Source organism: Balaenoptera ricei, chromosome 13 (assembly GCF_028023285.1).
Source record: "Balaenoptera ricei isolate mBalRic1 chromosome 13, mBalRic1.hap2, whole genome shotgun sequence".
NCBI classification, from domain to species: domain Eukaryota; kingdom Metazoa; phylum Chordata; class Mammalia; order Artiodactyla; family Balaenopteridae; genus Balaenoptera; species Balaenoptera ricei.
Window position 1 is genome coordinate 16456391 of NC_082651.1, and position 20985 is coordinate 16477375.

Here is a 20985-nt window from a genome sequence, read left to right on the forward strand (position 1 = left end):
AGGCTCCAGACGCGCAGGCTCAGTAATTGTGGCTCACGGGCCTAGTTGCTCCGTGGCATGTGGGATCTTCCCAGACCAAGGCTCGAACCCGTGTCCCCTGCATTGGCAGGCAGATTCTCAACCACTGCGCCACCAGGGAAGCCCCCAGGACGAATATTCTTAATTATTAACTAATAACCAAATTTAAACAAGGAGGGAAAACTGCGGTGGGGTGGGGATGGTGGTGTGCTGAATTGGGCGATTGGGATTGACATGTATACACTGATTTGTATAAAATTGATGACTAATAAGAACCTGCAGTATAAACAAACAAACAAACAAACAAAATGCTTTCTCATCTTTAATCAACATTGCGATGAGAAAAGGGAAGGGATGCTGAAATTCAGTCTGCTTTGAGGACTCCTGCTCCTGGTAGGTGAATCGTCTGGACTCAGAAGAAGTCTTAGCTCTATTTTGATCATTTTTCTCCTGCAGGGTGACTTGTCTCTCTAATTTACCTCTCAGGTTCCTGTCCCTCCATATCATGCCTTGATGTTGTCTCTTTTCCTTTTAGCAAAGTGAGTTGAATTCCTTCTTGTGGACCATAAAACGAGACCCGCCGTCTTACTTCTTTGGCACGACCCATGTCCCGTACACCCGGGTTTGGGACTTCATCCCGGACAATTCCAAGGAGGCTTTTCAGCAAAGCAGCATTGTGTACTTTGAGCTGGACCTCACGGACCCTTCCACTATCTCGGCCCTCACCAGCTGTCAGATGCTTCCACGAGGTGAGAACCTCCAGGACGTGCTCCCCAGGGACATTTACTGCCGCCTTAAGTGCCACCTTGAGTACGTCAAGCTCATGATGCCCTCGTGGATGACGCCTGACCAGCATGGTAAGGGTCTCTACGCAGACTACCTGTTCAATGCCATCGCGGGCAACTGGGAGCGGAAGAGGCCCATCTGGGTGATGCTCATGGTCAACTCCCCGACCAAAGTGGACATCAAGTCCCGTGGGGCGCCCGTCTTAGACCTGTACCTTGCCCAGGAGGCCGAACGGCTGAGGAAACAGACGGGGGCAGTGGAGAAGGTGGAAGAGCAGTGCCATCCATTGAATGGGTTGAACTTCTCACAGGTAAGACCCTCTTTGCATGTAGGACTTGGTGGCAGTTGATTGTGTGGCTGAACCTATTGAATTACAAGACTACAGGAAATAGACCAGAAGCACAGTTGACCTAACAATTGTCTTTGCTCAAGAAATTTATTCTACGGATGAGAAAATAAGCCTGTCAGTCACTTTTGTCACTTATCTGTGTATTATCAAGAAAGAAAACTTGTTTTTTCTTGTCATCCCAGCAAGTATTGCATGCTTTTGTTACTCATTTTAATTCAGGTCGTTGTTTAGGAAAGTGAAGGCCAGACTGGCTGTCACGGGGTGTGGCCTGGATCACAAATGATACCGGCCGTGGCTGTTTCAGGTAACATCAGTCCCTTTGAGATCATTGCTGTCTCTCTTCAGGACACTCGCCCCAGGACATTCCTTTCTAAGGCAGAGTTATGGTCCTGTACCCATCGTTTAGAGATCCTACCCCAGGGCATTAGAATTTAGGTTGATTTTCAAGAAGTTCTTCACTTCTCATAAGACAAGAAATACTTTATTAAAGTGTCATTATTTCAGTGAAGTTTCTTGTTGCTGTTGATGTTTTAAAGTGCCTTAGATACCTCTAGGGGCCAGTGGGAATTTTGCAACATGAAATAAGTATTCTTGTTTTGCAGATAGTCTCAGTGATTGGCTTGGGATGTTGGTGCGCAGAATAAAATCCAATCATCCAGGCCTTAGCAGATCTTGAAATACTGAAATTGGATTGTTATTTAAAGGTTTAAGAACACTCAACAGCATAAAAATGCCGTTCCTGAATTGATAATGAAATTTTTAGGGAATTTACCTTGCTAAAATTCTATAATATTAATAAATACTCAGATGCTAAAATATAGTATTTGTTTGGCATGTTGAGACTTATAGATAAGATAGGGAACCGCTAATTTTGTTGGTCTCCTAGGGGAGTTTTCTGGCATTGTTTTGGAAACCTGCAAAGCCAATATTCTAACTTTTTCAATGTCTGCATTTAATGCAAATGTTTTGAAAAAGAAAGGTGCTTTGATTTAAAGGCTCATTGATTTTGACCTTACAGATTTGAAATTTGTGAGCATTTTTAACTGAGCCAAAGCCTTCTTTCATACTTCCAGTTGCTGGGAGACAAAAGCTTGGAAGTAAAATACTAGCTTGAGCAAGATATCTTTGCATGCATGTGTGTATTATCTCTTAAGGTGATACATTTATGAGATATTTTAAGGACTGTAGTTATAGTATAGTTATACACTAGGGTGTCATGTTGATTTTGTGACATTCTTAAGGATCATATAGGTATTTAATATTTACAAACTAAATTTCTTATAAAACCTTTTTTAAATTGAAGTATAGTTGATTTACAATGTGTTAATTTCTGCTGTACAGCAAAGTGACTCAGGTATACATATACACCTTCTTTTTTATTCTTTTCCATTATGGTTTATCCCAGGACATTGAAAATAGTTCCCTGTGCTGTACAGTAGGACCTTGTTGTCCATCCATTCTGTATGTAATTGTTTGCATATACTAACCCTAAACTCCCAGTCCATCCCTCCCCTCCCCACCTCACAACCTAAGTGTCAGCTCAGTGCATTTTAGCATATGCATATACCCACTACGAGATCAAGACGTTGAACATTTCCATCACCTCAGAAAGTTAGTGTAAAGTTTTCATCGCAGCATAACTCTATAGAAAATTGCACCTGATGAATTTTCACAAACACAGGCCATGTGCCCCATACCCAGGGCAAGAAACAGAACAGCTCCAGCTCCCCAGAAGCCCTTCAGTCCTACCCCCATCCCCACCCCAAGGATCGGCACTGTCCTGAAAATCTTTGAGCATAAATTAGTTTGACATTTCTAGAACGTCACATAAATGCAGTCATCCAGTATGCTTCTTTGGTGCTTGGCTTCTTTCCCTCAGCATTACCTTTGTGATTCATTCATGTTGCTATGTATAGTTGTCCATGGACCGTTCTCATTGCTGTGTAGAATTGTAGAATTCCATCCGAGTTTTAGGGTGTTGGTTGATGGAGTCTCCTTTCTCGGTAAGCAAGATCATTTGTACTCATTTTGATAAAAGACGAAACCTAACTCATTCCCTAGGGCCCCTGTTTTCTGCTCATTTGAGGGGTGGTTGGTTCCTTCCTCTTTGTTCTGTAGCAATCCTTTCTGTAGTTCTTCTTCCTTTTTTTTTTTTTTTTCTGCCCACGTGCCCGGTCAGGGCCCGTCTCTGGGGACTCTAAACGGCTATGGCTGCCCCTTCTGGTGGAACTGGCCTGGGTCAGCTTCTCTCCATTGATTAAGATGGTCTTTGTTTTTAGCATATCACCATCACACACACACACACACACACACACACACACACACACACACACTCTCTCTCTCTCTCTCTCTCTCTCTCTGTTTCTGGACTTTCCATTTTGTTTCATTGTACTGTTTGCCTATTTCTGTGTCAATATGACATTCATTCACTTTATGCTATATTAAAAAATGGATAATGATGTTGCTTTCCTTAATGATTCTTAAAACCATTTTGATTAAGATTTTGTTAATTTCTAGATCAATTTGGGAAGAACTGAGACTTTTCCTCACATTAAGTCCTGTAATCCAGGAGCATGTTATCCTTTCCATTCAGTTTAGTCCTCTTTTTTATTTTGTAGTGTTCTTGATCTAGATTTTGCTCGATTCATAAGTGTATTCATTGTTTTTAATATAAACTTTGTTGGTGTAAAGACTCTTTTCTCATATTTTCCAGCTGGTTACTAATTTTTATATATTAATTTAACCACTTAATTGAAATCTTGTATGCTAACAATGCTAGTTGATTCTCTTGTTTTCTTAGTGTTCAGACATATCATGGATAAATAACTATTTTGTGTCCATCTTTCCCCAGTTTGTCTCATTTCTTTTTCTTGCCCTAATGTGTTGGCTAGGATGCCTAAAACAGCATTAAGTAGTAGTGGGAAGATCAGGCACCCTTCCTTTCCCTAACTTGAATGAGAAAGCTTTTGATAGTTCACCATTAAACATGGTGCTGCTAGTTGATTAGTATTTATGATGTGAATGAAACATACTTGAATTTCTGTTTTGCTGGGACTTCTATCAGAAGCAGTTGTTGAGTTTCATCAAGATCTTTTTTCTTGCTTCTGTTATGATCTGTCATGATTTTTTTGAAAAAATTGAGATATAATTGACATATAACATTATATTAGTTTCAGATGTACAACATAATGATTTGATATTTGTATGTATTGAGAAATGACCACCACAATAAGTCTAGTTGACATCCATGACCATCCATAGTTACTAAATTTTTTTCCTTGTGATGGGAACTTTTAAGATTTACTCTCTTAGCAACTTTCAGTGATGTCTTAATCTTATGGCTTTCTTTGTTTGACCTCTATCTGTAGATTTCTCAGTATTAAACCATCCCTGCCCAGCTGGTCCTAAACTTCAAGGACCAGGGTGTGAGCTCATCAAGAGTTACCCTCCTAGCCACCCATTCCTATATTCATTTAATCAGCACACCCATTGAATTCCTATTGAATTTGGTGCTGCATAAAAAGGTAAGGTGTAATCTGGTTGTTGCTCCCTAGAACCTGAAGTCTTCTTTTTTTTGGCTGCGCCATGCCACGTGTGGGATCTTAGTTCCCTGACTGGGGATCGAACCCGTGCCCTCTGCAGTGGAAGCGTGGAGTCTTAACCACTGGACTGCCAGGGAACTCCCGAACCTGAAGTCTTTATAATACAGCTAACTAGCTTCTCAAGGGCAGGACTCATCACTGTTTTCCTAGGACTTAGTGCTGTGTCGGCACATAGTAGATGCAGTAAGCTTTTATGGGGGGTAAGGGATTGAAGGAGTCTGTAACTCTGCCTGGAAAGGGAACAGAAAGTCTCTCTCTGTTCTAGATCCCTCACGATTCCATTATTTTTCTCCCTTCTCTCTTCCCCTTCACCTCTTCTCTACTATCTGAGAACTAATTGTTCCCTTCGGTTATTTTGATTTGGCATCGGGGGAAGAATGCCTACTTCCTGTCTATGGATTTGATCTTGCCACCTCAGGGCAGACACCACCCTTATCCTGCAGGATGGAGTCAGGTTATGACTCCTGATTTTTTTCATCCAAAGTTCGTGCCTGCTTGATACTTCTGGCAGCATTGCCATTCCCTATGTGAAGAAAGCACATGAGCTCAGCCATGGGTCTCACCTCACTTCCCTCCCCTTCTGCATAGGTGGGCTCCCATGAAAGATTTCGGGTTCCTTAGAGAAGTGATCTTTCTAAATCCCATTTCCATGGTCATGCACCACCAGGCATCCAGACATGGTGCACTGCCTGGCTTCCTCTGAGGAGCTGACTGGAATGACTGTCCGACCACAGGATTCTCCTGCCTGCTTCCCCAGCGAGGGACTGGATGTCAGGGTGGGGTGGGGTGGGAATTTGAGACAGCTCCAGTCCCCTTGGCATTGGGGTCTGTCCTTGGGACCCAGTCATACTTGGGTTTGCGGTCTGAGTCTTGGGATCTGAGAGCTAATACGAATGCAGCCAACAGGTCTGGGGTTGCCCTCTGCTTTCCACGTGCAAGGACTCATCTCCGGACTTCCAGGATCCTAAGAGGCAGTTAGTTGGATGTAAAAGTCCTGTGCAAACACAGCAGTGCTCTTGCTGTCAGCAAAGAATCATTCCTTTGTTATTGTTTACTCTTGCCAATAGATGGCACTAACATATATCATATTTGCCCTGTCAGCTGTCACTCTTCTGTACGGTCCAGCAGTAGGTGTCACTACCGGCTCCCGCCCTCTTTACCCCAGGACACTAATAACTCACTCTTTTGGCTGAAAAGCACCCCCCCTTTTTTCCCACAAAGTGAAGCCTTAAACAGTAGTTTTGTCCAGGGGACATACTTGCAGGTCTTATGAAAAAGTCCTTTTCCTGAGTCACAGTTTTGGGGTGTTTGGGAAGATGGGGATCTTTCTTCTTTGGAGCAAGTTCTCTTTAGGTGGGTCAGTCACTTAATAGAAGAAACAACTGGTTCTAGGGTGGAGGATTGGAAAGGTCCAGGGCAGGGCGGAGTCGGGGAGACAGCCCCTGCCCCCAGGAGACTGTGGTCTGGCTGGCGAGGCAGGGTGAATTCCTAGAAGGATACCCCATCTCTCCGTCCTTGGCTATTGGTGGTGAAGGTCGGAGGAGTGGGAGGTTGGGAGGTGCTGGCCAGCCTAAGAAAGCTTCCTGAGGAAGGAGGGTCAGATCCTTTGAGGAGGAGGTGGACCTGCCAGGCCCAGGAGAGGCTGACTGCAGGAATACCGCACGGTGCCTTGTTTTGTACTTTGCAGGGCTCTCTGCATCTTCTCCCATCAGTGTGTTGGATTTTAAGAACAACCCTGTGAGGCTGGCAAGTCTCTGTTCCCAGAGGCCACGGCAAAAGTGAGGGTGGGTCAGCGAGCAGAATCCGCGGGGGACAGTTTCCTGTTGGAATGACCCTGGTGGATGGCCTGGGGTCTCAGTGAGACTGTGCAGGGCTGGCCTGGCCCCCTGGTCTCCCGTTTTCTAATCTAGTTCTGCCTCTGAGTGCTGCCACCTGCCCAGATTTACAGTTGATTTGCTGAGGGAGTTCCTGCTGCTCCCTAGTCATAAATTCCAATAAAAGCAAGCGATCATATCTTTAAGATTGACCACATTTTCCATAATAGAGATGGAATGTGCTTGAAGATGGAGATCTTGATACAAATGAAATTATTTACAAAACAGAAACAGACTCACAGACATAGAAAACAAACTTACAGTTCCCAAAGGGGGAAGGAGGGAGGGGATAAATTGGGATCTTGGGATAAGCAGATATACATTACTGTATATAAAATAAACAACAAGGACCTACTGTATAGCACAGGGAACTATATTCAATATCTTGTAATAATCTATAATGGAAAAGAATCTAAAGAAGAATATATAGATATGTATGTGTAACTAAATCACTTCGCTGTATGCCTAAAACTAACACAACATTGTAAATCAATTATACTTTAATTAAAAAAGATGGAGATCTTGACATTTTACCTTTCCTTGATGGGTTTGGTTTAAAATAAAGACCTGGAAAAAACTACGTGAAATCTCTGAAAGGGAACTGCTTTCTAAAATATGGGCAGATTTGCTTGTGAACAAGAATATCCTTCTGAGAATTCTCTGATGTTCCAGTGGTTAGGACTCTGCGCTTTCCCTGCCGAGGGCCTGGGTTCGATCCCTGGTTGGGAAAGCCAAAAAAAGAAAAAAGAAAAAAGAACATCCTTCCTAGCCTAGTGAAGGAGGCATGTGAGCTCAGTGTAGGCACCCACTGTCCCCTCTGCTGGGAACCCTCCCTATGCTGTCCCTCTGGCCGACGGCTGATTCGGCTTATGTCCTCTGTGAAGGCCTCCTAAGTCCAGAGATGACCCTCTGCTGTCCTCTCAGTGTCCCCGTGGCAGCCTCTGCAGACCTGAAGACTGCCTCTCCCAAAGGGGCAGTCTCCTCCAAAGGTGGGCTACCGTCTCTTGGTCCTTGTACCCCAGCTCCTAATGTGGTGTCTGGCACGTGGGAGGTGCTCACTAGTGGTTGTTGGCTAATGTGTCAGCCAGGTAGGACGTGTGAAAGTCTGATTTCAGTGGGCAGAGCTTGGAAAGAGCAACGGGAAACCAGTGAACTTGTGGATACCTTGGCTGAACCGGGATACAACATGAAAGTGTGCTGATTACTTGCAAAAGTTGATTACAGCATTTCTGACGGCTGTGTAGATATAGACCGACATCTTAAAATTCACATTAAATACAATCTTTTTGCTTGTACCTCATTCTTTTGCTTTTTAACATTCTTTCCCAACATTGCCATATAATATTTTTGTGTTCTTATACAGAGTGGGGCGAAGTGCTGCAGTTACTGTAAATGCCCCAGGAGCTGGGACATCTCATCCTTGAATTAACCTGTCCCTGCTTTCACCTAGAGCATCAACCCAGGCGTTGTAGGTTGGCACAGTCTTCAGAAATTGGAGGTCTGGGCTGGGCCACTAGCTCCCCCAGCGGGGTCTTCCACAGCATGTCTTCACCTTGGCCATCCCCTTAATTTCTTATTTTTTGACCAGAAATGGAAAATTGAATCGACTGTGTCCCTGTGGCTGGCTGTGATGTTCAGACGCCACAGACTCAGCTCTGTGTTTCCACCTGGGCACAGGCCTGCTCGGGAGTCATCTTTCCTTTTACTGCTAGTCTTTATTTGGACACATTTCTTAAGCACTCAGCATGGGCTGGGCATGCTGTTTCTCATTTTTGGGATTCAAAGACAAAGCAGTTGTTGATCCTGCCTTCCCCTGGCTCTGGGCGGCCCCTCTAAAGTCTAAAGCAAACTTAAAAAAGATAGGTCTTTTTGTACACATGCATGGATCCCACATGTGGGATCTGGGGTTCTGACCTCAGCTGGATCTGACCCTGCTTGGCCGCCTTTGGGGTCGTAAGAGAAGCACTTCAAGGGATGCTGCATTTTGGCCCCACGTTCCTGCGTCCTATCCTGGTGCACCAGGCTGGGAGTAGAGAGCTCCTCTGAAACCCCGGCAGCCAGCTCTTGGTGGATCAGCTCCACAACACGCTAGACTTTAAGAATAACACCCAGCGTGTCTCTTTAGGAGGGGGAGGAGAGCTGTCTGTCCCTCTTCCTGCCCAGCAGGATTAGGTGAGGCAGAGTCTGCCTGGCTTGGTGGAAAGGGGGAAGGGGAAGAGGAAGTATCTGGGTGGGACTGGGGCAGCTGTTACCCGGGACGCTGCAAGGAGCCAGGTGAGGACTCTGCAGGTGGAGGTGCTCTGTGGCCTAGGGTTGGAGCAGGGGGGCTGTCCTGGGCCCTGGAGGTGGATGCTGTATCATGTCACACCGTGAGCATTATGGCATCTCTGTTTTCCTCTCTCCCTCCTAATGCTTCCCTGACATCCTCCCTCCCCACTCTCTTCCTTGAGGCCCTTCCCTTTCTATTCACAGCCACTCAGAGCTTAAAGGGGAGCGAGCAGGGCTCTGGCGCCAGCTTCAGCAGGGGCCTGGAATCACGAAATGTGGAGTTACCCCATTCCTGCCTTCCCTGACGGGGCTCCTACCAGCCTCTGCTCTCCAGGGGAGTCTGGGTAGGTGAGGTTGCTTATCACTGAGCAGAATATCAGCAGCGAGGGCACTGCTGAGTGACTTCTCAGGGAGAGGCCAGCTCTGGGGATGCCCTGTGCTGTCTGTGACTAGGCAACCTTGTCTGCATTCGTTATGGTCATAGGCTCGCTGCTGTCCAACAGGACTGCTGATATCTCTGACTTCCCCTCAGGTCCAGAAGTGATGTTGAGATGCTGTAGGGTGAAAAACCCCTTCTGGATGACCCCGCAAACCTAGCGCTGGGCAGAGAGAAAGTGTTTGTAGACATCTGAGACAATTTGTGACTGAACCCAAGCTCAGGGTCCTGATACTTGGCTGTGCCTCTCTGCCCCCACTCCCCCTTGTCAGCCCCTCCTTTCGGGCTCCGATTCTGGCCCTCCCCTTCCCACCTCTCACCTTCTCTACCTCACCCAGCCCTCCCCCTCCCCCTTTCCCTGCTCTGCTCTGGGGTGTGACAGTTCAGAATCTAGGTGCCAGTGCCTGGAAGAGAGAAAAGACAAACAGTGGGCAATGAGAGAGAGAAGGAATATGCAGAAGAGGGGAAGATCAGTAAAGGGTCAATCTTGTGTGATAGCACAAGACTGGAGTTTTCATCTTGCTTTTCTGGTCTATTCCCTAGGGCATGAAGTGGGAATCGCTGTTAAACACCTTCAGTGGACATAAGGGGCTGTATTAGTTTGCTGGGGCTGGCATTACAAAGTGCCACAGACTGGGTGACTTAAGCAATGGAAATTAATTTTCTCACAATTCTAGAGACTGCTGAAAGTCTGGGATCAAGGCATCAGCAGGGTTGGTTTCTTCTGAGGGCCTCTCTCCTTGGCTTGTAGATGGACGTCTTCTCCCTGTGTCTTCATATGGGCTTCCCTCTGTGTGTGTCTGTGTCCTAATTTCTTGTTCGTTTTTAAAAATTTTTGTTTTATATTGGAGCATAGTTGATTAACAATGTTGTGTTAGTTTCAGGTGAACAGCAAAGTGATTCAGTTATACATATATATGTATCTATTCTTTTTCAAATTCTTTTCCCATTTAGGTTATTACAGAATGTTAAGCAGCTTTCCCTGTGCTATACAGTAGATCCTTGTTGGTTACCTGTTTTAAATATAGCCGTGTGTACATGTCAATCCCAAACTCCCAATCTATCCCTCCCCCCAACCCTTCCCCCCTGGTAACCATAAGTTTGTTCACTAAGTCTGTGAGTCTGTTCCTGGTTTGTAAATAAGTTCATTTGTATCATTTTCTTTAGATTCCACATATAAGCAATATTATGTGATATTTGTCTTTCTCTGTCTGACTTCCTTCACTTAGTATGATAATCTCTAGGTCCACCCATGTTGCTGCAAATGGCATTATTTCATTCTTTTTAATGGCTGAGTAATATTCCATTGTATATACGTACCACATCTTCTTTATCCATTCATCTGTCGTTGGCCATTTAGGTTGCTTCCATGTCTTGGCTATTGTAAACAGTGCTGCAATGAACATTGGGGTGCATCTAATTTCTTGTTCTTATAAGGGCACCAGTCATATTGAATTAGAGCTCACCCTAGTGACCTCATTTTAACTTACCTCTTTAAAGACCCTTCTCCAAATATAGTCACATTCCGAGGTACTGGGGGTTAGGTCTTCAGCATGAATTTTGGGGGGGACACGATTCAGCCCATAATAAGGACCCAGGGTAAAGTTTCAGAGTTTGGGCGGTGTGGGGCAGATTTTGGCATCATTTCAAAGGTGTCTCATTGTAGGTATCCACCTCATGGTGAAAACCTGTGTGTGCCATGGGGAGAGGCGAGGGGGGTTCCAGCAGCTCTGAGTACACTGTAGGCACTTGCAGTGTGGCTGATTCTCTTGTATTAAAGTGGTTTTTGAGGCTGTCACTAAAGGATGTTGTCACAGAACTTTAGGTGGCAGAAGTTATGGAATAAAATGGCAAGTTTAACTGGATGTTAATATTTATGACATTAGAGGGCTTAGGGTGGAGCCAGAATGGAAGGAGATGTAAGAACTGCCACTGGTTAATTTAAAATGACCAACTAGAAAAGAGTGTCATCTAGGAACTTCCCTGGCGGTCCAGTGGTTAAGACTCTGTGCTTCCAATGCAGGGTGTGCGGGTTTGATCCCTGGTAAGGGAACTAAGATCCCACATGCTGTATGATGCGGGGTAAGGGGTGGGGGGGGAGAAAAAGAGAGTGTCATCTAGCTAGCTGATTTTTCTCATTTTGTGTTATAATTGATTTTAAATGGTATCTTTAACCTTTCTGCGGGTCTACTGTGTATCAAATTGACCCAGCAATCCAACTTCTATGAATTTATCCCATGAAATGATTGAGCAAATGACACAGATGTGTGTTGGTTGTTATTAATTGCAGTGTGATTGATGCAAAGTATGGGCCCAGCCACTGGGAACTGGTTAAATTATGGTCTCTCCAGGTTGTTGAATCCCATATGGTTATTAAAGGTGCTTATGTAGATCATGGATCGCAGGGGCTGGGTAGGCAACAGGAATGCATGAAACTGGCCTGTGTTGGGAGTGGGGAGTGACATGAATTGTGGCATCTGTGGGGTGAATATGCCAAGTGAAGAGGACAGTGGCTGCTTGGTCCTAGTCGATTGCTGGCCATGTAGAAATGTGCACCCAGTGTGGCCAGACCTTCACATTTTTTAAATTCATAATTTGGAAGTATATTATATAATTTATTCTTTTTTCCCGTTTTAGTGAGATATAATTGACATACGACACCATGTAAGTTTAAGGTACAGTATAATGATAGGTTGTGAAATGATTATCACGATAAGTTTAGTTAACATCCATCATCTCCTATAGATAAAAAAAAAAAGGACAAAGAAGAAAATGTTTTTTTCCCTTGTGTTGAGAACTCTTAGGATGGACTCTCTTACAAACTTTCATCCATAGCACACAGAAATGTTCACTGCAGTCATCATGTTGCCTGTTACATCTCTAAGTACTTATTTATCTTATAACTGGAAGTTTGTTCTTTTTGACCACCTTCATCCAATTTCCAGACTTTTCTATTTTTGTTTTAAAAGAGAAGTCAGAAGTCTGGGTTTTTCTGGGAAATGCCCTGGTTTTTAAATGTTGGTAAGTACCTAAAAAAAAGTGAACCCCTTGTGTAATACTAATAAGATTTAGCTGTGAGCTGGATCGGTCATTAGGGCACCCATTTCCTACTTCTGATGCAGAATGTTCTCAAAGTGTGTGCTGCACCGGCTGCATCAGCACCACCTTGGAATTGTTAGGAATGCACAATTTTGGGCCACCCTCCAGACTTCCTGAATTAGAGACTGTGGGGTGGGACTTGGCAATGTTTGGTCTAACCAGCCTTCCAGGTGATTTGATGCACACTCAAGTTTGAGAACCATTGGTCTCTATTCTTGGTCACCATTCTGGTCCCCGTCCTTGTATTGGCTCTGGGAGTTACCTCAGGTTGCCAAAGTCTCCTTTTTCTCCCCAATTAAGAGCATCTGTTGCCATATCCCCACTGGGCAGCTGTTCTTTTGCTGCCTTGTAGTGGGTCTTTATGTTTATTTAATTCTTAGATTGGTGTCTAACTTTCCATGTGTTTGTTTATTTCAGCTCCCAAACTAGCATGGAAACTCCTAGAGAGCAAGGATCTTGATTTAACTTTTTTCTTTTTTTTTTAAAGAGTCTAGCACAGTGCCTTGCACAGGTGATATTTCCTAATTGGAAGGTACTTTCTGAAGATCATTGTTTTCTCATCACTCTGTCTTGCCACGCTGTCTTAAACAACCAAAACCACAGCATTGACTCTGCTGATTTGTTTCTGTCTTTTCCCTGACTTCTTCCCCTGTTAATTCTCCCAGAGTAACTTCTTTCCTGCCACCAGGGCAGGGAGGCTGGTTGCACAGTAATGGCAGGGTGCCTCTCCCAGCTTCCTGGTGGGTGGCTCCAGGGCCAGCAGTGCAAGTTAGACACACCTCATGGGGGCCGTGAGCTGTGTGCTCATAGGCTGTGGGGTGCCCTAGGGAGGCCTTCCCTTCCTTTCTAGGAGTGGTTTCCAGTTCTGTGGTGCAGTTTTATAGCTTCTCTCCGAACAAGCCCTGAACCTTGAGAGCACCATGTAGACTGAAGAGCCTGAAAATGAAGGTGCCTTCCAGGCCCCCTGCTGCTGGCAGTTGAAGTGACCCACTGCAGGTGGGGTGGGCTCTCGACGTGGCCTCTGCTGGAGGAGGCCCATGTCACTGTGGTGGCATGACTGCCAAAGATTGTGATTGATGGGGGAAAGGTATAACAGTATTACTTTCTAATTGTTATCTGGCTTACTTTAATAAGCATATTAGAATTTGAGCTGATTTTCAAGGAAAAGCTAGGATTTACACAGGCAGAGGAAACAGAGGGAGATATTTCAGATGGGCCAGCAGTGCAGGCGAACCTGGCCAAAAGCACGCTGTGCTGGCCGAATGGTGGTGGGCTGGGCTGTGCAGGGGTGAGGTGTGATGAGGCTGGAGAACAAGTGTGAGGTAGGGAAATCACTGCATGCTCTGAGGGCAGGGGGACAACACTGGTGTTTTCCAGGGGAAGTGAGAGTATAAATATGAGTAGAGTTGCAGGACATTCACCTGGCAGCTGAGTGTGGGCTGGATGGGGCCGAGGCATGGGTCACTTCTGCAGGGGTGTCAGAGGTAGTTAGACTCTTGGCTGAGAGCTTCAGTTGTGTTAGCTCTGGACCCTGGGCCATCAGGAGTGAGACACCTGGGGTCTGGGGAGTGAGACAGCTGGGGAGGGGGGTAGCTGCCATTTAGAGTTGTTCTCTGTGCGGACTTGATCGTGAGCATCATTCTAGGTTGTTGTGTAAAGGAAAACCTACCATGATTGCTGATGTTGGAGAAAATGCAAAATAAGAGAAAGGCCAGAGGCAGGTTGGACTCTAGAAGTGTTGGCTGGAATAAACACACACAATGTGAGAGCTGTGAGTTTCAGTTTTATGTGGGGACTTCCTGAGGACTATAGCTTGGGAGGCAGCCTCTCTGATAGCTCTGAGGAACTGCTCCCAAGGGGAACGGGGAGCAGTCAGTATATATGTGATTTTGATGATGGGGGTACATTCGACCAAACACACATTTTGGTAAGAAGGCTGCTGCTGGTCACAAGGTCTCTGTTAATGATTTTAGTGCTTTTCTAACAATGGGAGGATGCAAGAATCCAGGTTTGCAAAAATTTTCTCCTAAAAATATCTGTCTGAAGGCCTGTTCTGCCAGTTTTCCCAGAGCACAGAGTGCCTCATTCCTGATCTCTTCCTTGAGGTCAGGCTATGTGAAAGGTCAACAATTGCAGTGGCTAATGACTCAATCCTTGTAGAGCCAGATGGCTAGTGACATTGTTTAGTTGGCAGTGCCCCCTCATGATCATAAATTTAACCTAGGTTTGGAAGGCATTTCCTGACTATTTTGTACTACAGTGCTAGGAATGCCCATTCCTAGGTCAGGCCGGGACTTTGTTGGTAGGCCATTCAATGTGCTATTACTGGACTAGGCCCTGTTAACAGTAGAGAAAAGTCTCTGGACCACCTGTCTTACTAGTCTGTTATGGTCCAGGAAAGATTCCCTCTCGTTCCTTCCTCCCATGTCTAGAGTTACACTATTATAATCATTAATCTCAAATAGAACTATATATTGGGTCAATTGTTTCAAGTTGTCTAGTCATCACTTTTATTGGAGGCTCAGTAACACATTTTGTAATGCAAGAAACAACGATCTTGTAAAATAGGTAGAATATAAGTAATGTAGCTAGTAGCATTAATAGGGCCAAAAGTAAGAATTTAAGCCAAGAATTTCCATTAGGTGCAGGCTACTATATTCCCAGTTGCCTGCCCAATCTGTTCCATACCAGCACCAGCCCAATTTCCTAGTGTTATTAGTTTGATTAGCCTTGGTATGGTTTAATTGTTCCCAGCATAAGGGGGCTTTTAAACTTAAATGATCACAGCCTGGTGTTAGCCATATAAATCCATCCCATAACTGAAGGAGGTTATATTCTTTGACTGAAGTTTAGCTCGTTGCTCTGACTGAGCTTGAGTAACTTTTAAAGAAAATTCATATTTATGGTCACGGTCAGAACAAGTATGATTCTCATTGAGTAATGTCAATAATGGCCTGAACAGACCTACAGCCTCTTTCTTCTAGAATAAATTTCCTAAGGGCCATCTAGTTAGAGCCTTGGAGAAGAAAAATCCACCAAGGTAACCCAGAAGTACTGGATGTAGGTAATTGACCATAAACCCAACACTTGTATTAATTTTTAAAGTCTGCCTGGGATTTGTGACCATGATAGAAAAACACTGATTTATGCAAAAGTCCAAGAAATTAAGAAAACACTGTAAATAATCATGTGGGTCAGGTCTGGCATCTCGAGATAGCTGTCTACTTCTGATGTTGTCTTCTTGTCCTGCTGTGGGTATAGTTTTCTCCTCTGTTTGAACATTGTTTTAAGGTGATTTTGAGGTCAGCAGTCCTTTCAATAGACCAGTGCAGTTCAGCGGCCTTTTCTAAGTGGGAAATATTAATCCAAGAGTCAATTCCCTTCAGTTTCACTTCGCATGAGCTAGTTAAGAGTACCCGATAAGGGTCCTTCCATCTAGGTTGGAGATAGTTCTTTAAATGATGCCTTTTCCTGTATGCATAATCTCCTGGTTGCAGCTCATGGGGCACCTGGTCTTCATCCAAGGATAGAATACTGAGATAAGCTTCAGAAACAAACTTGGAATGTCCTTTTAATAATTCATTTAAACGTAACAATAATGTAATATAACCCCACAAGGAACTCTCTGGGAAGTGAGTATAGGCAGTAAATACAGACCTCAGTGAACAAAACTAGCATTTAACATTCACTGAAACATAATCTTTTTCTCTCTAAAATTACCCTAATTTCTACCACATACAGCCAAATTAAGACTAATTTGTTTGCAAAATAAATCTGGTTAATGGGTCACATAGGCTCTTTTAAATTGGCTGGGCTGGAGCTTTTCATAAGGAACCTCAGATTGAGTTTTTAAAAGGCCTCCCAAGACCAGGAAAGCCACACCAAGGGCTTGGCACAGATTCTGCCTGTGATATCTATAGATTTGGGTGAATTCCTGTGTTCCTGAGGTCCCCAGAATATCTTGAGATTCCTGCACCTGTCAGGAGGTGACCTTTCTTATTCATCTGATAAGGCTGCTGGGAACATAAGTTTCCCAATTTCTGGAGGGATCAGGTAGAGAGAAAAGATAAATGTTTCAGTTCTGCTTACAAAGGTATAATTTACCATGTGGCTATAAGTCATAATTAGCTTGAGGGGAAAGGTTTCCTTATATCTGGAAAACACACATTAAAAGTCAGTAATACTTCAGACAAAAACTATAAAAATTATGACGATATTCACCAGTTCACTCATTCCTATGTAACTAATCTTTTTTGCTAATAGTTTTATGAAGCCATCAGGCTTTCCATTAGGATTCTTTAATTTCTTACCCAGTTCAGTGGTGTGATCCAAATATCAGAAATCTGTTCTTGTCAAAAAGTTCTTTCTATGAATCTTCTTGAAGATGAAGGATTTTTTGCAAAAGCACCAAAGTAAAACAATAACTGTCTATAAATGAGAAAATTCTTTGAAAGGCATGGTTTAAACACCTGATTACAATTCAATTGGCAAAGAAACTTGGCTACTGCTGTGACATACAGCATTTTTTCCTTTTCTCAGTCTCAGGAATTGGGGATGGTCTGATAAGATAAGAATTCCTGTGCACAGGGAAAGAAATACAAATGTTTCCTAGAAGGACTTGTTCCCTTAGGGTCAGAATTCTGAACAGATGTTTTATCAAGCTAGCTTCCTCTAACTTAACTGCGTATGCAAGAAAAGAGCCCCATTTGGGCCATTTTCATGGTGATACTTCCTTTAATACCCAATTAAGTAACTAACTTGTAAGTATAAGTTTCATTAAGTACATGAACCTGGCTGGAGTGTTAGCTGGAGGCTGGATTTCTGATGCCCCTTGTTTAGGAAAGACTTTAGGCCTGCCCACCTAGTCACCCAGACCAGACTGCTCTGTGTCTTTCAACTGAGCAAATCCCAGTGTCTTTCAACTGGGCTCCCCCAGTGTCTTTCAGCTGGTGGGGGGGCACCTTTTTTCCCAGTGTCTTTCAACTGGTGGGCTAGGTACCTGTTATATATCACCAAATAGAACTCAGGATCATCAACCAATTATCAGGAGATCCAAGAACCAGGAGAGGCTTACTTAAATTCGTTTGGACCTGCTGAGGAGGTGGATGGGCACAAAGGACCCTGCTGGTACCAAGGCTCCAAGGCTCTGGATCCTTATAGAGTTCAGGTGAAGGAGAGAAGTCTGCTCTGGGTCCCTTTGTGGTGGTTAAAGCTGTTGACTGAAATAAAAACACTTGTGAGAGATGTGAGTTTCAGTTTTATTTGGGGACTTACTGAGGACTATAGCCCAGGAAGCAGCCTCTCAGATAACTCTGAGGAACTGCTTCCAAGAGGTCAGTGGGGCAGTCAGTCTATATGTGATTTGACGAAGGGGGTACGTGCAACCAGGCACACATCTTGGTAAGAAGGTTGATGCTAGTCGCAAGGAACAGATGTCTCTGTTAATGATTTTAGCGCTTTTCTAAGTATGGGAAGATGCTAGAATCCAGGTTCCATTAGGATTCTTTAATTTCTTACCCAGTTCAGTGGTATGATCCAACATTTATCAGAAATCTGTTCTTGACAAAAAGTTCTTTCTATGAATCTCCTTGAAGATGAAGCAATTTTTGCAAAAGTACCAAAGTAAAACAATAACTGTCTATAAATGAGAAAATTCTTTGAAAGGCATAGTTTAAACACCTGATTACAATGCAATTGGCAAAGAAACTTGGCTACTGATGTGACATACAGCGTTTTTTCATTTCTCCTAAAAATTTCTGTCTGAAGTCCTGTTCTGCCAGTTTTCCCAGAGCACAGGGTACCTCATTTCTGATCTCCACCTGGAACTCCTTTCAGGATGTGTTGAAGGTCAGTGACTGCAGTGGCAAGGGACTCAATCCTTGTAGAGCCAGATGGCCAGCGACATTCTTTATGGCAGAAGCAAATACAGTGTGTAGCCATTTTGTGAGCTGCTTACCACTTATGCCTAATTAGGCCCAGTAGCCGGTCCAGATGTGGTTAAGTGTGTGAAGTTAGCTTTATTGTGCTTTTCATTTCGTTCTTCATATCATTCTTCACAGCTTATTGCTCCTGAGGCTTGTCTGTCTTGTCGGTCTTGTCTATCTTGTTTTCCTTTAAACAATTTAAAGGAAAAATTACCTTTCAGGGCAGTAGAAATGAAAAGAACGGAAATTTCTAGGAAGGGACTGAGACAGTCCTGAAGTGCTTAGCAGAGGTTGTAACTTTCACTGGGCCTTGGAGATGGAGAGATTGGTGTTAATTCTTATCATTACCCCAGCATGGTGTGGGATTTGGGGGAAGGAGGTGTGCTAGTCTACTTGGGCTGCCATCACAGGCTTCTACAGACTGTGTGGCTTAAACAACAGAAATTGATTTCCTCACAGTTCTGGGGCTCACAATACAAAATCAGAGTGCTGGCTGGGTTGGTTTCTGATGAGGCCTCTCTCCTCAGTTTGCAGATGGCTGCCTTCTTGCTGTGTCCTCACATGGCCTTTTCTCTGCACAGAGAGAGAGAGCTCACCAGTCCTATTGCATCAGGGCCCCACCCAAATGACCTCGTTTAACCTTAATTACCATCTCCAAATACAGTCATAGTGAGGGTTAGAGCTTCAGCCTGTGAATTGGGGGTCAGCGGAGGGCACAGTTCAGTCCCCATCCATAACAGGAGACGGATGTGCTCAGTCAGCCATGAAGTCAGGGCAGGATGTGGGCTGGGTGGGAGGGGAGGGTGGTCGGGGAACCTGACCAAGGGGAGGAGAGGGCTTGGAGGGTGTGCAGGAAGGCGGTGGCAGGGATTGCAGAAGAAGAGGCCCAGTCTGTCTGGTGTGTTCTTCCAGGTTCCCTCGCTGTCCTCTCCTGGTATTCAGGAATTGTCATCATTTACAAAATGACACTTCTTCAGGTCGGAACATCCCTGAAAGTCAGTTTCTGTGGTCCTTATGCTTGAATCCTTTGTCTGAGAAGAACTCAGGTCCAAGTTTTGAGAAACACCTTTCTCCCCCTGAAAAGCAGACCTCATGTTCAGAGAAGTGTGTGGAAGCTTTAGTTCCGAAGTCTGGTACCGTCTATTAACATGACAGAAAAGGAGCAGGACCTTCTCCGTCGTCTTGCCATGAGGGGTCGGTCTAGACTCTTCCAAGGGCATAGTCCCCTTTCAGGTAAAGAAGGAGAAGCGATTTTTAAGAGTGGCTGGGAAAGGGGGAAATAAATGAGCTTGAGGGGGACGTCCTGACTGCCTGGATACCCAGGTGAGGTGGGAGAGGCAAGGACCAGAAATCCTCAAGGTGTCTTGAAAAATTATGCGGGCGGAATGTTCTGAGGATGCGAGAGATCTTCCCCTCTGCTCCCCAACTATACTTCAAGGGACCGAATGGCTCTCAAAAGTGAACTAAGAAAAAAAGAAAACGCAACAACTCAACGCCCCAGAAGGTGAGGGCTGCGCCTGAACAGATGCCAGGGGCTTTGTTTGAGAGCTGGGCGGCTGGGGGGTGGTGAGGTGGGGCTGACGGGAGCCGCATAATGGGTGGTGCCTTTCATATTCAGAGCAGCCCTTTGATCGGAGGGCGATGAAAGTGCTGGAAAGTGGAGAGGCTCGATGCGGGGATGGGGGGCCTTTATCTTCGACAAAAAAGGCATCTGCCGGACCCCAGCCCCCCCCCGCCCCCCCCTTCAGCCTGTGGGCTCCCGCAACAATGCCCCAACTGGGACCTGGGTCTCCCCACAGCTGAAGAAGTCTCAAGAAAGAGAAAGAAGTCTGCTGCACGTGTTGGACAGGGAGCTTAATGGATTCTTTCCACAAGCCCAGAAAGAAAGGGAGAGAGAAGAGGGGATGTGGGGAAGCAAGGGGGGAGTGGAAAGGGAGACATGGCGGGGAGAGCGGGGAAGGAAGGGTGGCATTTGAACACTGAATTAAACTGTCAGGTAATAAGCTTGTTACTTCTTCCAGTGAACACAACTTTTCAGAAGACAGTGCAGATGGGGTGAGTATGTGTCATTGGAGGGAAGGGGAAGAGCATTCAGCTGACAAGACATGGTTTTGGGTGGACTGATAATTTTTTTTCTGAAAGACAGTATAATAAAAGACAAACACTAAAGTGAAAGCAGAAATCTGTCTATCTAGCTGTGTTTTCGAAGGGGAAAAGTAAGTCCCTTTAAGTCTTTGCACTGTTAGAAACTTCATGCTAATTGGAGTTTTATCATAATTGCAATAATTTCCACTAGTTCTTCCTTTCTTGCTGTCTCTTACCCCTCATACAATCTCAACCAATGCAGATTAAGAGATCTGAAACGAAACAATTGCTTTTCGGCCTGGAGAAGAGTATTTTCTGCTTCTGGATGATTTTTTGAGTCTATTCTGTGGGGTAGATGTACTCTTTGGGTGGAAATCTCATGGCTCAGCCAGTGCTATACCATTGAGTCAGATGTCCACCCAGGTGTAACTGGCATGGCCTGGGGAGGGAGGGGACAGGCAGAATCACATCCTATGTAGGGCTGTCTCTTCAGGGGCTGTGGTTTGGGTAGAGGGTTGGGGGAGGAGGGAGCACAGTGATTTGG

The 20985-nt window shown here is 44.7% G+C and overlaps 1 protein-coding gene across 24 annotated transcripts in view; it reads left to right on the forward strand.

Moving 5' to 3' along the window:
• TRABD2A (TraB domain containing 2A) overlaps window positions 1-20985 on the forward strand; it is a 60908-nt gene that overhangs the window by 12113 nt on the left and 27810 nt on the right. For 23 of the 24 annotated variants that reach the window (XR_009506428.1, XR_009506429.1, XR_009506418.1 and 20 more), the window contains one exon: window positions 554-1114. Coding sequence is in view for 8 of the 24 variants with exons in the window: in XM_059942660.1 (XP_059798643.1) it covers window positions 554-1114 (561 nt within the window). In the remaining 16 variants the exon portion in view is untranslated. Of the gene's footprint in view, window positions 1-553; window positions 1115-20985 lie in introns of those variants that run through there. The other variant, XR_009506433.1, reaches the window with a different exon arrangement.